At 41.0% G+C, this 18307-nt stretch overlaps 1 protein-coding gene across 2 annotated transcripts in view; it reads right to left on the bottom strand.

Annotated features, from left to right (window-relative positions):
- Positions 1–18307, bottom strand: part of drosha (drosha ribonuclease III) — a 190271-nt gene that overhangs the window by 38676 nt on the left and 133288 nt on the right. For both annotated transcript variants that reach the window (XR_010966622.1, XM_068001877.1), the window contains exons 26-29: positions 12347–12452; positions 7920–8061; positions 4180–4262; positions 3467–3570 (exon numbers count right to left, since the gene is read on the bottom strand). Coding sequence is in view for 1 of the 2 variants with exons in the window: in XM_068001877.1 (XP_067857978.1) it covers positions 3467–3570; positions 4180–4262; positions 7920–8061; positions 12347–12452 (435 nt within the window). In the remaining variant the exon portion in view is untranslated. The remainder of the gene's footprint in view (positions 1–3466; positions 3571–4179; positions 4263–7919; positions 8062–12346; positions 12453–18307) is intronic.

Genomic DNA, 18307 nt, shown 5'->3' with positions numbered 1-18307 from the left:
CATCAAAATTCGAGCAGGAAGTGATCGCAGGACAAAAGGTGAACCATCAAGGTACATTCGGAACAATGGTAAAGCAGTTAGCAAACTGATCGATACAGGAAATGGCCATTAATGTAAATGGGCCAGAGATGGGGTCCTTTGTCTTACGTTTCATGCTTAAATCAAACAATGAAGCAAGCTGATAAGGTATGAAAAAAACCTGTTACCAAGAGGGTATAACTGGGGCTGCCCAGTATATCTCTCGGGAGCTGTTCTCTTCGCCTCTTGGCCCTGTCCTGTCTGTCTGCTAGCAACTAAGAAGGAAGGCCATTCAGTAAACCTCGCAACCACATGTCGACGGCAACAGCAGGCACAGGGGCCAGGCCTTTTCATCTGTTTTCACCGGTGAGCATTAATTTTCTGGCTGTAGTTTTAGTTTTCTTATTAATAAACATTGGTTTTCCTTGTACCAATCCACTGGTCTGTTTGTCTGTCTTTGTTACCACTCGATAAGTCCTCAGCTCAGAATCAGGAAGGGGTAAGCGATTCGCAACCGCACTGCGGGCAGGGCAGCTCAGGAAAACATAACTGGCTGACCTATTATAAGCCCGAGAAACAGTAAAAAAAGAAACCCCTTACACAATCTATGTGAAAGTTAAAATCGCCCATGATTATTGCATTACCTTTTTTTATAAGCACCCCTTATTTCTGGATTAATATTTTGCCCTACAGCGTTAGCTAATGTTAGGGGGCCTATATACTACTCCCACCAGTGATTTCTTTCCCTTGCTATTTCTTACCTCCACCTAAATTGATTTAACATCTTGGTCTTCTGAGCCAAGATCATTTCTCACTATTATACCAATTTCATCCCTTATTAACAGAGCTACCCAACCACCTTTACGTTTTTTCCTATCCTTCCGAAATGTTAAATAACCCTGAATATTTAGCTCGGAACCTTGGTCACCTTGCAACCACGTCTCTGTAATGGCCACGAGATCATACCCATTTGTTTCTATGTGGGCCGTCAATTCATCTATCTTATTACGAATGCTGCGCGCACTCAGATAAAGAACCTTTCATTTTGTCTTTTTACCATTCTTTCCTACCCCGGCCCCATTTGCTAGTGCACTCTTATATTTGTATGCTCTGTCCCTTCCTGACACACTCTGTTTATCATTACCCGCATCGCTTTCCTGTACTACTTTCTTGTCTTTTCTCTTTATCAATCTAAACTTCGCCCCACCTGAGCCCTTCCCCCCTCTATTTAGCTTAAAGCCTTCTCTACCGTCCTAGTTATTCAGTTTGCCAGAACACTGGTCCCAGCATGGTTCCCAACGGAACAGCTCCTTCTTTCCCCAGTACTGGTGCCAGTGCCCCATGAATTGAAACCTACTTTTCCCACACCAATCTTTGAGCCACGCATTCATCTCTCTGATCTGATTTACCCTGTGCCAATTTGCTCGTGGCTCAGGTAAAAATCCAGAGATGATCACCTTTGTGGTTCTGCTTTTTCATTTAGTCCCTAGTTGCTCAAACTCCCTCAGCAGAACCTCTTTCTTAGTCCTACCTATGTCGTTGGTACCTACGTGAACTACGACAACTGGATCCTCCCTCTACCACTCCAAGTTTCTCTCCAGCCCTGAGGAGATGTCCTCAACCCTGGCACCGGGTAGGCAACACAGCCTTCGGGACTCTCGCTCTTGGCTGCAGAGAACAGTATCTATCCCTCCAACTATACGGTCGCCTACTACAACCACATTCCTTTTTACTCCCCCCACTTGAATGGCCCCCTGAACCATGGTGTCGTGGCCAGTTTGCTCATCCTCCCTGCAGTCCTTGCACTCGTCCACAAGGGCTGCAAGAACCTCGTATCTACTGAACAAGTGCAGAGGCTGAGGCTCCTGCAGTGCTACCTCCTGGATCCCCGTACCTGCCTCACTCACAGTCACACCCTCCTGTCCTTGACCACATGTCAATTCTACAGTATTTAGTCTAAGGGGCATGGCTGCCTCCTGGATCAAAGTGCCCAGGTAGCTTTCTCCCTCCCTGATGCCTCGCAATGTCTGCAGCTCGGACTCCAGCTCTTCAACTCGGAGCTGAATGGATAGGAAGGATCTATTTCCCTTAGCAGAGAGGTCAATAACCAGGGGGCATAGATTTAAAGTAATTGGTAGCAGGATTTGAGGGGAGTTGAGGAGAATTTTTTTCACCCAGAGGGTGATGGGGTTCTGGAACTTACTGCATGCAAGGATGGTAGAGACAAAAACCCTCAACTCATTTAAAAAGTACTTGGATATGTACTTGAAGTGCTGTAACCTATAAGGCTGCAGACCAAGAGCTGGAAAGTGGGATTAGGCTGGATAGCACTTTCTCGGCCGGTACAGACACGATTGGCCGAATGGCCTCCTTCTGTGCAGTAAATTTCTATCATTCTATGACTTTATAATGCTTAAACTATACATTACTTTGGTCAAACCACACATTTGAGCACTATGTCCAGTATGGGCACCGAATCGCAAGGTCGACATTCAAGCCTTTGAATTAGTTAAGAGAAGAGCCACATTTCTCATCCCTACTGCTAGCGGACTGAGGTATGAGGGAAATGTGGAGAAACTTGGGTTTCTTTTATTGTGTAAAAAGGGAAGTGTCCATTGCGCAAACGGCAAGCTGGCTGATGCCTGTAATGTCCGACTTGGCATAAAACCTGACTGGTGACATCAATGGCCTCTCATGCACTTTTCCTTTATTATGTCCAGATAGCAGATTCTATTGCAGTAAGCTGCTGACTGAGGTAGTACCTGCTGCTAATCAGATGCCAGCTATGCCCTCTGCACTCCTGGGATGACTTCCCTGCCTCCTTCATTAATGGCTACAACACTCATGCTCTATACTAATAGAGTCTTTCAAAATCTTCCCTTTGGTTAACCTTTGTAATTCCAGTTTTGACTTGGAGTAAAATGTTTACTTTTGGTCTGACTGTACAGCTGTGGAACACTATTGGTTTACCTATTGGGGGCTTAATAAAGAAAAATCATGCCTTGTACTAATTTTTCACTAATATTTGTTAAATTGCTTTTAGAGGGTAGGAATTCTCAAAATTGCATTAAAGACAGGCAAATAATTCGATAGTGCTTTCTACTGACATCACAATACTTTTAACTCACATCTTTTTAAAAAATAAAATTGACAATGAAAGTAACATATAACACAGAGATGCTACCTATCTAAATGTTACATACCTAAATATAACAGTGTAATCACTACACAAAGAGCTCCAGTTACAAATAATTGAATACTAATGCAGGTCTTCTTCAACATCACACAATCCTTTTGAATCTGTTAAAGTATATTAGATCGAACAGAAATGTAACATTTTTAGTGTCCAACAGATGTGCATTGTGTACACAGAAAATATACTTTTGGCTTTTAGTCAACCAGTATCATATAACTAAAAATTTTCATTCACACCACATATAAAACTCACTTGTACAACGGAATGTCTGGCTCTTTCCCCTCTGTTCTGAGGGTCAGGCAACACTGCTGAAGCTGAGACTTGGGATCATTCCAATCTTGGTTCAGGATGAACTCCTGCACAAACAAAGGAAAGGTCATTAAAAATTAAAGCCTGTGCAAGTTCAGTTAACAATTGACTTTGTACATTTAATTACTTCAGTTAACTGTAACCTCTGTGCATTTAACATTTGAGCTTTTATATTCTGATGGAGTCACTGAAGACACAGACAATGCAGTAACTCCTATTCAGTCCACAACTGATTTCATACAATTTTACAGATACCTGTCTGGAAATGTAGGCATAAAGTACACAGTAGGAGAATAAAGAACACTACAACATTTAGAAAAGTGCTAGTTTCTAAGTATCATAGTTACATTCTGGTTGTAGCACGGTTTAAAATAGTGCCAATAGATTCATATTGGACAGAAGACATCAGCGGTTGGTATTAAAAGGGACATGATAAATGCACAATTCATAGGTTTACAAATGGCGAGAAAAGCAGGATTTATTTAATTTAATTATAGTTTTGCCTAAAGATGCACTGGCCTGAAAATGCTCCATTGTATTATCTGAGAAGCAAACATTTCTACCAATGTCAATGGGGAGAACAATTAAAATAAAACTTATGTGAACAGGGCATAGACTTAACAAATTTACATTTAAGTGAGGTTGAACATACTGACCTTCAATCGTGGGAAGAAACATACATTCATGAAAGTACGGACATAGTCCAAGTCCTGGTCGATATAAAGTGCAGCTATGAATGCTAGATTAAAAAAATATATACTTTAACCAGGATATGCTTTTAACATTTATTTGGTACATTACTTTAAAAAAAAACGGATCTATTCAAAAGAAAGCACAAATTTTGGACCAGGCAAGTGAATTTGAGGATTCTGTGCCTTTAAGAAAATTACCCTGCTCGGGTACAATCAGTAATTTTATGCCTATACTGGACATATGCAATGACACATTAACAGCAACAAAATTGTTGCACCTCTGCATTACATAGAATGTACAGCACAGAAACAGGCCATTCGGCCCAACAGGTCCATGCCAGCATTTATGCTCCACACGAGCCTCATCCCTCCTTACTTCATCTAACCCTATCAGCATATCCTTCTATTTCTTTCTCCCTTATGTGTTTCTCCAGCTTCCCCTTAAATGCATCTACACTAGTCACCTCAACTAATCCTTGTGGTAATGAGTTCGGCATTCTAATCACTGTCTGGGTAAAGAAGTTTCTCCTGAATTCCCTATTGGATTTATTAGTGACTATCTTGTATTTATGGCCCCCAGTTCTGGTCTCCCCTGCAAGTGGAAATATCTTCTCTACGAGTACCCTATCAAATCCTTTCATAATATTAAAGACCTGTATCAAGTCACCCCTCAGTCTTCTCCTTTCTAGAGAAAAGAGCCCAAGCCTGCTTAATCTTTCCTGATAGGTATAACTTCTCGGTTCTGGTATCATCCTAAGTAAATCTTCTTTGCACCTTCTCCAGTGCCTCTATATCCTTTTTATAATATGGAGACCAGAACTCTGCACAGTACTCCAGGTGTGGTCTAACCAAGGTTCTATACAAGTTTAACGTAACTTCTCTGCTTTTCTATTCTATCCCTTTAGAAATGAACCCCAGTGCTTGGTTTGCTTTTTTAAAAAACGGCCTTATTAACCTGTGTCGCTCCTTTTAGTGATTTATGTATCTGTACCCCCAGATCCCTCTGCTCCTCTATCCTATTTAGACTCTTATTATCCAAGCAGTATGTGGCCCTCTTATTCTTCCCACCAAAATGTACCACCTCACACTTATCTATATTGAAATTCATCTGCCAATTACACGCCCATTCTGCAAGTTTATTAATGTCGTCCTTTATTTTGTCGCAGTCCTCCTCAGTATTAACTATACCCCCCCCAATTTGGTGTCGTCTGCAAATTTTGAAATTGTACTTCCGATTGCCGAGTCCAAATTGTTTATGTAAATGGTGAACAACAGTCGTCCCAGCACCGATCATTGTGGAACACCACTTCCCACCTTATTTCAGTCTGATTTACTACCTTTAACCCATACTCCCTGTTTTCTGTTTTGTAGCCAGCTTGCTATCTATTCTGCTACTTGTCCCCTGACTCTACATGCTCTGACCTTAGTCATGAGTCTACTATGCAGTACTTTATCGAATGTAAGGAATCTTACAACACCAGGTTATAGTCCAACAGTTTTATTTTATTGGACTATAACCTGGTGTTGTAAGATTCCTTACATTTGTCAACCCCAGTCCATCACCGGCATCTCCACATCATGGCTACTTTATCGAAGGCAGTTTGAAAATCCAAATATATTACATCTATTACATTACCCTTGTCTACCCTTTCTGTTACTTCTTCAAAGAATTCAATAAGGTTGGTCAAGCATGACTTCCCTTTTGAAATCCATGCTGACTATTCTTTATTATATTTTTGGTTTCTAGATGTTTTTCTATTACATCTTTGAGTAAGGATTCCATTATCTTTCCTATCACCGATGTTAAGCTAATTAGTCTATAGTTCCTTGGACTGGTTCTATCTCCCTTTTTAAATATAGGAATCACATTAGCTGTCCGGTAGTCCTCTGGCACTATTCCTTTACTAATGAATTTTTATATATATATATATATATATATATATCATCGTGCCTCTACTATATCTTCTCTAGCATGTGCGGATACTATCCATCCGGACCAGGGGTTTTATCCTCTCTAAGTTTGATTAGTTTATCAATTATCTCCCCCCTTTCTATCTTAAATGTTTTCATATCTTTTTTTGACCTCTTCCTCTAATGTCAAGCCCACCATGTTACTCTCCCTGGTAAATACTGAGGCAAAGTAATTCTTTAATATTTCTGCCATTTTGCTGTCATTACCTATGAGTTTATCATGTGTAGCCCTTAGCGGTCCTATCCCTATTCTAATTTTTCTTTTGTTATTTATATGTCTGTAGAATACTTTACTATTTCTTTTTAATATTCCTCAATAACTTAATTTTGTGGTTTCTCTTTGTCTTCCTAATTGTTTTTTTTGAAAACTTCTTTCCTAACCTTTTCGTATTCCCTTTTATCATCCTCTCCTTTGTTGTCTGTGTACTTAGTGTATTCCTTTTTCTTTAGTTTCAATTTTGCCCTTCATGAGGGTGGGACAGATAAGCAAGTTTTCTATTTATTTTGTGCTGTCTGAATATTTCCACTGTGGTTGTAACTCCAGGGCATCATATCGTCAGTAGCTTGGAGAGACTCTGTCAGGCAGACATGTACCTGTTATTCTGAAAAGAGCCATTCACTTCCTTGAGTCTTTGAAAGGATATGTCTAAGGCATCTAATATCTGGCAACCTAGGAATTATTGTCTTGTCTGACTTTCTTTACTAACCCCCACCATTGGCCTTCTTTTGTATCTGGATATCAAGCTATCCAATTAGGGAGGAAGGGGGTCTATATTCAAATGTATTGTAACGGGGGAAAAAAGTAGACTTTTTTCCATAATTTTCATGCATAGCAGACAGACATTGGTAAAATAAATGTCACCCTGGGAAGAGCCAGTCCAGTATTATGTAAAATTTATCTCAATCAACTGTACTTGTAATTCCACAAGTTTGGATTTGGCTTGTTTCCAGGTACGATATTTGTTTTTTTTTAAGGTGCAATATTTGAATTTCTAATAAACTTTTCCTTTTCCAGCTTGAAAGGTAAATTTTACTACGTCATGCTCTTGGCGCAGAATCTTGTCCATCAAAAATGCATATCGGGAATTTGGATGTGAGGGTCAACAGGTCTCGCAGGATTTGCTGTCTATGAACTGGAAAATCCTGTGGCCCCATTGACCTCTGCACTTTAGTGCGTGATATGCGCTCCCTTCAGCTGAAACTCCATGTTGGGAGGGTGGATTCAAAACTTTACCTTGGAGTGGCATTAAAAGTACTTTTCAAATTGTAGAGATCATAGAATCATACAGCACAGAAGGAGGACATTGACCTATCGAGCCTGTGCTGGCTCTTTGAAAGAGCTATCCAATTAGTCTCAGTCCCCTGCTCTTTCCCCATAGCCTTGCAAATTTTTCCTTTTCAAGAATATATCCAATTCCTTTTTGAAAGTTACTATTGAATCTGCTTCCACCACCTTTTCAGGAAGTGCATTCTGGATCACAGCTACTCGCTGATTAAAAAAAATTTCGTCTCATCTCCCCACTGGATCAGGCATTGTGTTTTTCTTTGAAATTGGAATCGGCGGTTATTCAGTCCAGAATTGAGCCATGAATATATCGTTGAAAGAAGTGTAAAAGAAATGAAAGTAAATCTTTGACATGGAATAGATGCATTTAAACTAAACCTTTACAGCATCAGAATGTGGTGTTCACATTATTTAACAAATTAGTATACCAAAGGGAGTGTGCACTCACATTCTAAGAGGTCAGCAAGAGTCTTTGTCCGTAGTGCTACAGGTCTTTTGGTTTTGTCATTGGTGATAGCGAAGTCCTGCATGCCCAGTTCTTCTGCCACTTTGGCTTGAGTACGGTTATTGACCAGGGAACTTCGTAACAGCTACAAGGAAAACAATCGCAGCAAAAATTGTTACAATCCATTCCTTTCTGTAATTCATTTTATTTTGTTAACTATATTGAATTTTCTGAATGACATCAGGTTTTCTTTACACAGTATATAATTTCAGATATTACTTTTAAAGGGAACAACTCACCGAACGAAAAGGATTGATTTTTTTTCAAATGTAAGATATCCTTAAGATTGCAGAATTATCTAGCAACGTGTTTGAAGGACAATGGATTTAGTAGTCATGGGACTTTTATTCTGCTGCTGGTTTTGTTGATGGAAATTATATATAACTAGTGAGTTTCCTGTGGCCTTGCATTTTGTTTTAGCTGTGTTTGTTCCACCAGGCTGAGAAGGGTTACAATGCCACCTCTGGAGAAAGTAAGTACAACAGGCATTCTTTTCCAGGGTTCGATGGTATTTATCCCAAACTGTTGAGAGAGATGAAGGAGGAGATTTGCGAGGCACTGACAATCAATATGAGGGAGTCAATAGTACTGGGGAAGTACCAGAAGATTGGAAACTGACCAATAGTCAAAAAGGGTAACCAAACAGAAACAGGCAATATAGACTCGTTAGTGTAATGCCAATTCCATGTAAATTGAATTGACTATCAGGAATAAACTTGAGGATTATCTGTACAACAACCATCTGGTAAACAGCATTCAACAGGCTTTAGACTGGGAAGATCCTACATGACCAACCTCCTGGATTTCTTTGAGGAAGTGACAACCCAAGTTGACTGTGGTAAACCATACAACATTGTGTTCTTAGACTTCAAAAAGGCATTTGATGAAGTTCCATGTGAAAGATTACTAATTAAGCTCCAAGCTGTAAGGATTTAGGGAAAAACTTGTGTATGGATAAGAAACTAGATGAAGGGTAGAAAATAATGAGTACAGGTTAGAGGGGTAATGTCAGGGTGGGGGAGGTATGAACTGGATAGGGTGTCCCACAGCTCAGTGTTGGGAACAGTACTGTTACTAATTTACATCCATGACTTGGATTCTAAAACTCAATGCAAATTGGTCAAATTTGTAGATGATACCAAACTAGGAGGGGCAGTGCAATCGAAGGAGGAGGCCTAGAAACTATAAACTGAGCTAAAAAAAATACACGAGTACGTTGACCACAAATTTAATGCAGACAAGTGATAAAGCATTGCACATCGGAAGGAAAAATGGGCAAACATTAATACTTCATGAATGGTGTTGAAATAGCTAAGGGTGAAGTTGAAAGAGACCTAAGAATCTCAGTAGACTCAACGCTGAACATGCCCAACCAATGCAGAGCAGCAATGAATAAAGCCAATGGAATGTTGAACTACCTAGCCAAGACAGGGAATACAAGTCAGAGGAAGATGTGACCAAACTGTACAGTGCTCTGGTTGAGCACACCTCAAGTACTGTGTCCAATTCTGGTTGCCTATAAACAGGGGAGACATTCAAGCACTGAAGTCAGTGCAGAGAAGAGCTACGAGACTAATCCCTAGAGTCAGGAGTCTCAGAGATGGAATTTTCAGCCTGGAAGGGAGGCATCTGAGAGGTGATCTTATAGAAGTATATAAAATAGAAATGGCATGGAAAAGGTTAATCCTGAATCCTACTTTAAATTTCACTTTGGGAGTAGGACAAGGAGACATAGGTTCAAATTAGTAAAAGGTAACTTTAAAGAGAAACAAAAAGCTTGCATTTATAGAGTGCCTTTCACGTCCTCAGGACTTCCCAAAGTGCTTCACAGCCAATGAAATACTCTTGAAGTGTAGTCACTGTTGTAATGTAGGCAAATGTGGCAGCCAATATGCACATAACAAGATCCCACAAACAGCAATGAGGTAAATGACCAGATAATCTGTTTTGCTGAATGAGCGATAAATGTTGGCCAGGAGGCTGGGAGAACTCTCCTGTTCATCTTCGAATAGTGCCACGGGATGTTTTACATCCACGAGGTGGCAAAAGGAGCCTCGGTATAATGTACCATCCAAAAGACAGCATTTCCAACAGGGCAGCACTCCCTCAGCCTTTGGCTGTGTTAGCATTCTTGCCTTTGAGTCAGAAGAAAGTGGGTTCAAGCTCCACTCCAGAGATTTCAGCATATAATCTAGGCTGCCTAGATAAATGCCAGCCTAGATTATATGCTCAAATCTCTGGAGTGGAGCTTGAACCCACTTTCTTCTGACTCAAAGGCAAGACTGCTAACACAGCCAAAGGCTGACATTCTTTAGGACTGATATCAGAGGTTCTCCTTCACACAGATAGTGATCAACAATTGAAATGAGCTTTCGAGCAGAGTGGTGGAGGAGAGAACAGGTGATAGGAAAGATAATAGAATCCTTGCTCAAAGATGTAATAGAAAAACATCTAGAAACCGAAAATATACTAAAGAATAGTCAGTACGGATTTTAAAAGGGAAGGTCATGCTTATTGATTTCTTTGAAGTAATAGAAAGGGTAAACAAGGGTAATGTAGTAGATGTAATATATTTGGATTTTCAAAAGGACTTTGATAAGGTATCGCATAGTAGATTCATGACTAAGGTCAGGGGACAAGTAGCAGAATGGATAGCAAGCTGGCTACAAAACAGAAAATAGAGAGTAGGGGTTAAAGGTAGTTAGTCAGACGGAAAAAAGGTGGGAAGTCGTGTTCCACAATGATCGGTGCTGGGACCAGTGTTGTTCAACATTTACATAAACAATTTGGACTCGGTAATCAGGAGTACAATTTCAAAATTTGCAGATGTAACCAAATTGGGGGCTATAGTTAATACTGAGGAGGACTGTGACAAAATACAGGAAGACATTAATAAACTTGCAGAATGGACATGTAATTGGCAAATGAATTTCAATATAGATAAGTGTGAGGTATTACATTTTGGTAGGAAGAATAAGGGGCCCACATACTGCTTGTATAATAAGAGCCTGAATGGGATAGAGGAGCAAAGGGATCTTGGGGTACAGAAACACAAATCACAAAGTAGAGATGCAGGTTAATAAGGCCATAAAAAAGCAAACCAAGCACTGGGGTTCATTTCTAAAGGGATAGAATTGAAAAGCGGAGAAGTTATGTTAAACTTGTATAGAATCTTGGTTAGACCACACTTGGAGTACAGTGAACAGTTCTGGTCCCCATAATATAAAAAGGATGTAGAGGCACTGGAGAAGGTGCAAAAAAGATTTACTAGGATGATACCAGAACTGAGAGGTTATACCTATCAGGAAAGATTGAGCAGGCTGGGGCTGTTTTCTCTAGAAAAAAGACTGTGGGATGAGCTTATAGAGGTTTTTAAGATTTTATTCATTCATGGGATGTGGGCGTCGCTGGCAAGGCCAGCATTGATTGCCCATCCCTAATTGCCCTATTAAAGATTATGAAAGGGTTTGATAGGGTAGACATAGAGACGATGTTTCCATTTGTGGGGGAGACCAGAACTAGGGGCCATAAATATAAGATAGTCACTAATAATTCCAAAAGGGAATTCAGGAGAAACTTCTTTACCCAGAGATTGGTTAGAATGTGGAACCAAATGTGGAGTAGTTGAGGCGACTAGCATAGATGCATTCAATGGGAAGCTAGATAAACACTTGAGGGAGAAAGAAATGGAAGGATATGCTGATAGGGTTAGATGAAGTAGAGAGGGAGGAGGCTTTTATGGAGCATAAACACCGGTATGGACCTGTTGGGCTGAACGGCCTGTTTCTGTGCTGCACGTTCTATTTAATTCTATGTAATTTTACATTATTATTTATAATTGAACAACAAAACTTAGGACAATTTCAGAAGCAGAGAAACAGAGCTAGTTGGAACATTGGAGCCTCTCTGCAGTAGAGGCCGAGGAGCTGAGACACGGAAGACTTCGATACTGCTGCACCATCACTAGTGGGAGGGTATAATTAGAGTGTGACAAGTTTAAATAGGAAGTTTCCATTATAAATGTAGACATAGGGATTAATAATGGAAAAAGATGATACCAATGTGTGACAAAAACACTGCAACAGCAAATAAGCTTTTGTTGACAGGAAGTGCACACTGATATAAGATTTTTAAACATCTAGAGGTTTCACATTTTATAGTAAAGTTTTTTCATTAACCTATTACTCAGGAATATTTACAAATCATTTAAATACTGCAGAAGGTGGCATCATCTTTAATAGCATAGAAGCTGACATGTATAAAAATGAGTGGTTTTGAGTACAATAAAAACAGTCCTTTACAAATGTTTACCACATTGGTCATCTAAGTAAAATATTAATTTAACGGACAATGACTTGTGTGTATCTCACCGTTAAGTGGCCCTCGTGATGGTCTGGGAAATGTATGAATAAGTACTCAGTGGCTACCAATTGCATTATAGAATCACCAAGGAATTCCATCCTCTGATTGTGACCCCTGAAAGAGAGATCAATATTGTTAAAATCAATAAGTGCTAAGGAAACAACAAATTAAATTGAAAAGCACTCAAATTATGTTAGGTCTCTGTAATTACACGGACCAAAGAGCTTTTTGGCCGAGATCAAAACAGATTGTTGTGCACTAACTTCACAACCATTGCAACTCTGTTCTGTACATTCCTGTTTGGTCCATAAAGCACTGTTCTGTATTTTACAGCTCTGGTCTGTAAAGCTCAATGTACCTTACTTAACCTAACATTCCTGGCACTGGAGGGTACACAAGTGCAGAGATTAGCAAGCGCCATTAAGGATTTTATTGCGGACATCCAGGATTGACTATGTTTGAAGAGTTTATACTGTAGTCCTAACTTGAAATCTCTGTCAACACAAATTGTGTGGGAGCATCTAAAAAATGTTACACTGCAGATTGGTATCAAAGTACCTCAGAAAGTACCTCGGAACTCACGGGCTTTGTCTGCAGGTTCTTTATTATTTATCAAAAGCAGTAACATTTAAACAAAATCCCCCAAAAGAGTGCAACAACAAAAACTAAACACTGCATACTGAATAATTGTCTGCATCATTATCTGCAGAGTAAAACCAGGGCGAGTTGAATATATACGGCTTATAACACGCACAAGAGCATCAATTCATTAATACAAAACACTGACCACAAACAACGCACAGGAACTGAACACAAGACTGTCAGTACAAAAAGCTTCATCACAGCATGTACAAGTTAGATTGAGTTGCTATGGTTAGGGTCAATGTTGGAGCCAGAGTAGATGTTGTCAGTGTTTCACATTCCAAACTACTAGCTAGCCATACGGCTAAGTTGGGTTTCAAAAAGGCACATTTCCAGTTTTGTATTGGAGATCCACCTTGTTTGTGATCATTGCTGATGTTTTTCCACAAATTCTCACCCCCCTCCATCTTCTTTTAAAACCAACTTTCAGACTTACCCCCAGTGCCTTTACCTTCAACTGGGAAGATGGGACATTTAACTGCACACCGATTATCACTTCTGCCAAAAATACTTTATATTGTCAGATATGAGGTGTGTTTGTGGGGGACTGGATACCCTTCTCTAATGGGACATCTATACCTTGTCGTTTCGATTGAGAACTAGTGAAAGTTACTGACTTCAAATGTCAGTCAAGGCTGGCAATCTAACTCAGGCCCTTCAAACGACAAGATGGCCTTTTTCAATTCTGTATTGTTAATGTATCAAACCATAATTCCTACAGAAACTTCTATCAATATGTTTTGTATAATATCTAGCTGTCGCCAGATAAAGAAATCTAAATTTTGGAATTAATTTTGATACTATTTGACAGCAGAATAAACAATCAGCATCCATCATCAGCGTTATACATGTAGTTGCTCAGGATGATTTATTACTTATTTCAATAGCATTATTGAGATATGGAAAATATACTTTCTGATGGATTCAAACAGTAAACTAAATAGATTTTTCCAAATAAATATGCATACAGCATTTCTTAAATTTACTAAGCTGCAGACTTTTAAAGAAGCTGGTACCCACGTTTATGCATTCTTTTGCTCGATGCTTCGGGACTGAGGTTTACAAACATGATTGGAGTTGCCAGTGTCTAAATCCAGGGCTCAAATCAGTTTGGGGAAAATAAATTTGCTCTGTATTCACTTAGTAAATGGCTGTAAAATGTACAGTTACCGCAGATGTAGCAGATTTAAATCTTCTGCTTGCAAGACCTGGAATTTTTGTTTTTAGCAATGAGTGCATCCTAGTGTTCCAACGCTGTATTTTTAATTCAGGTACCGCTTTCCCAATACTGAGTGGCCTTCCTCCTGCCACTGAGACTACCTATTTATATTATGGAACAGTTTCTACAGCAGTCAGCTTCCCCATTGGGAAATGAGAGCCATTGACTAAAACAGAAAATCAGACATGAGTAGTAACTGAAACACGGCTGCACCTGGGTCCAAATCAGCAATTAAATATGCTGGCCTAGAAATTCGATGACACTGCGCCCGTGTTACAGGTGTAAAACAGGCACCAAAGTGTCCAATATGGTGGGCGGCGTGCGCACGCTCTGTGCCGGAAGTGCGCCACCAGCAATACTGGTGTAGGCATCAAATGAGGCGTCCAGGGCCCACGCCTGAAACAGACGTTAGGCACTTTGTATATGCAAATAAGGGGCGTACCACCTGTTCAATGCCGCCTTTACCAAATTAGTTTGCCCTATACGCAGCCAGTGCCAGGTCAGCTGCGTTCAGGAAAACCAGGTCTATAAGCGGCTTAACCACCGATCCTTAAAGGGACCACAGCAGGCCGCAACAAACAATTTAAGTTCTTAATTAATACTTACCTGAATGTGCAGCTGGGACGAGCAGATGTGCTCCTCCCGGTTCCACATTTAAACCATGGGCTGCTGCTGGCTACCGCTCACCCCCACCCCTCTGATCGCAGCCACCAATCCTCCCCGATCATTTCCTGGACCCCTCTCCTGGTCGCCTCCCTCCCTCTCCCGATCGCTCCCTCGACCCCTCTCCCGGTTGCCTTCCTCCCTTCCGATCTCTCCCCACTCTTGCAAGATCGACTCAGCAGCCCGAAATTCAAATTGTTTTCGCCAGCAGGCCTAAGAAGATAAGAACATAAGAAATAGGAGCAGGAGTAGGCCATCCGGCACCTCGAGCCTGCTCCACCATTCAACAAGATCATGGCTGATCTTCTACCTCAAATCCATTTTCCTGCACTATCCCCATATCCCTTGATGCCTTTAATATCTAGAAAACTATCGATCTCTGTTTTGAATGTATTCAATGACTGAGCCTCCACAGCCCTCTGAGGTAGAGAATTCCAAAGATTCACCACCCTCTGAGTGAAGAAATTTCTCCTCATCTCAGTCCTAAGTGGCCTACCCCTTATTCTGAGACTGTGACCCCTGGTTCCAGACACCCCAGCCAGGGGAAACATCCTCCCTGAATCTACCCTATTGAGCCCTGTAAGAATTTTGTATGTTTCAATGAGGTAAATGAGGCCCGAGACCCATTAGCGGGCGGGTCTTGGACCTACCCGTACCGATGCGGGAATTGTTCCCTGCGCCCCGTTGGTCTAGAACCAATTTCTAGGCTTCTCAGTTTTAAAACTTTCAGGAGAGTTAGGGAAGAATGACAGAAAGGGAAAAGGGATAATGGTATTAATAAAGAGACTAGATTGTAAGGATTTAAAGAGAGAAATGGGCCAATCAGGATCCCTTTGGATTGAGCTAAGAAACAGCAAGTCACATTACTGGGAGCACTTTATCAACTGCCAAATAGTTTAAAGGAAATTGAGGATGAACCCTGTAGATAAATTAAGGAGGCATGCATTAACAACAGAGTTATGATTCCAGGAGATTTTAACTCTCCAAAAATAGACTGGGGTAGGAAAAATATTTGTGGTGAAAAAAGTTTATTTTGAAGTGTGAACAGGACTATTTTCTCAGTTAATATGCTGCTCCTCTAAAAAGGAAGGATGCACTACTTGACCTAGTTCTGCCCAACAAAGTGGAGCAAGCTAAAAGGGAACATTTGGGAAACAATGACCATTAGGAGGGTCAGTGATATCTGATCCTCAGTGTAAAAATAGAAAAGGACAAAGAAAACTCAAGGACAGGGGTACTTGAAAAAAAAATTACAGCAAGATAAAAAGGGACCTTGCCCAGATTAGACAGAAGTAAAAATTGGCAAATAGAATTGCAGATCAGCAATGTGAAATAATTAAACAGGAGATGGAAAGGGTACAAATGAAGTACATTCCAGTGAGGAAAAAAGCCAAAACAATATAAATATAGGAACGCTACAAAGAAGAAGATTTAAAAAATTGAGGGAGTATGAAAGAAAATTAACAAAAAACAAAGGCAATAGAAAGGCTTTCTATAGACTTATTAGCAATAAGAGGTAGAGTAAAAACACCAAGAGCCATTCTGCTCTCTTCTCTTCAAGAACATAAGAAGGAGGCAAGGTTGTAATGGAGAATGAAAGAATGGCTGATACTAAATAAGTATTTTGCTTTAGTTTTCACAGAGGAGATGGATCGCAGATGCAGTTCTATGTAGCATTTGACCAAATGTACCACAAAGAAGATCTAGTAAATAGCAGGATTTTTAACAGGTAATATTCATTCCATACATGTGCCAGGTAATGACCGAATCCAATAAGGAAAGGTGCAAGCACCTCCCCCTGACCACCAGCAGCACAACCATCACCAAATTCCCCACCATCAACATCGTGCGGGTCACCATTGATCAAAGTTTAACTGGACCAGCCATATCAACACTATGGCTACAAGAGCAGGGCAGAGGCTGGGTGCTCTGCAACAAGTGGCTCACTTCCTGACCTTTCAAAGACTCTTCACCATCTACAAGTCAGGAATATTCACCACTCAACTCACCTGGATCGACGCAGCCACATAAACATGAGAGCTGCTTGACACAATCCAGGACAGAGCAGTCTGCTTGATCAGCGGCCTGCCACTAGACTCAATATCTACACCCTCAATCATTGGCACATGGTGGTTGCAGTATGTATGATCTGCAGGGTGCACTATAGCAACTTGCCAAGCTTACTTTGATGCCATCTCGCAGCCCCGCGACCTCTACTACCAAGGACAAAAACAGCAAGATCACTGGAACCATCAGTTCTAAGTTCCCCTCCAACACGTCACCCTGACTTGGACATTGTACCATCATTCCTTTATTGTCACTGGGTCAAATTTGTGGAATTTCCAATTTAACACCATCATGGGAGCACCATCACTGCAAGAACTGCAGCAGGTCAAGCGGATAACACACCACTACCTGCTCAGCGCAGATAGGGATGGACAATAAATACAGCTTTGCCAGTGACAACCCGAGAACAAATCAAATAATGTTGAAAGTATACAATCCCTTATTTAAACTGCAGTTGAAGTATTGTGCAGTTTTGAGCACTCCATTGGCGGAAGGATTTTAAAGCAATGGAAAACGTATAGCATAGATTCATGAGATTTACAGGGATGAGGGACTGTGAAGAGAGGCTTGAGAAGCTAGTGCTCTTCTCACTGGAGCTTAGAAGGTTTCAGGATGACCAGATAGAGTATGTCTTCAAGATTATGTCAGGTTTTTTTTTATTCATTCATGGGAGGTGGGCATCGCTGGTAAGGCCAGCATTTATTGCCCATCCCTAATTGCCCTTGAGAAGGTGGTGGTGAGCCGCCTTCTTGAACCGCTGTAGTCTGTTTGGTGAAGGTTCTCCCACAGCGCTGGTAGATAAGGAGTTCCAGGACTTTGACCCAGCGAAGACGGAGGAACGACAATATATTTCCAAGTCGGGATGGTGTGTGACTTGGAGGGGAATGTGCAGGTGGTGTTGTTCCCATGTGCCTGCTGACCTTGTCCTTCTAGGTGGTAGAGGTCGCGGGTTTGGGAGGTGCTGTCGAAGAAGCCTTGGCGAGTTGCTACAGTGCATCCTGTAGATGGTACACACTGCAGCCACAGTGCACCGGCGGTGAAGGTTTAGGGTGGTGGATGGGGTGCCAATCAAGCGGGCTGCTTTGTCTTGGATGGTGTCGAGCTTCTTGAGTGTTGTTGGAGCTGCACTCATCCAGGCAAGTGGAGAGTATTCCATCACACTCCTGACTTGTGCCTTGTATATGGTGGAAAGACTTTGGGGAGTCAGGAGGTGAGTTACTCGCCTCAGAATACCCAGCCTCTGACATGCTCTTGTAGCCACAATATTTATGTGGCTGGTCCAGTTAAGTGTCTGGTCAATGGTGACCCCCAGGATGTTGATGGTGGGGGATTCAGCGATAGTAATGCCGTTGAATGTCAAGGGGACGTGGTTAGACTC

Source organism: Heptranchias perlo, chromosome 2 (genome assembly GCF_035084215.1).
Source record: "Heptranchias perlo isolate sHepPer1 chromosome 2, sHepPer1.hap1, whole genome shotgun sequence".
NCBI lineage: Eukaryota > Metazoa > Chordata > Chondrichthyes > Hexanchiformes > Hexanchidae > Heptranchias > Heptranchias perlo.
The sequence above is the reverse complement of the archived record's forward strand: the minus strand, read 5'-3'. Positions and strand labels throughout refer to the sequence as shown.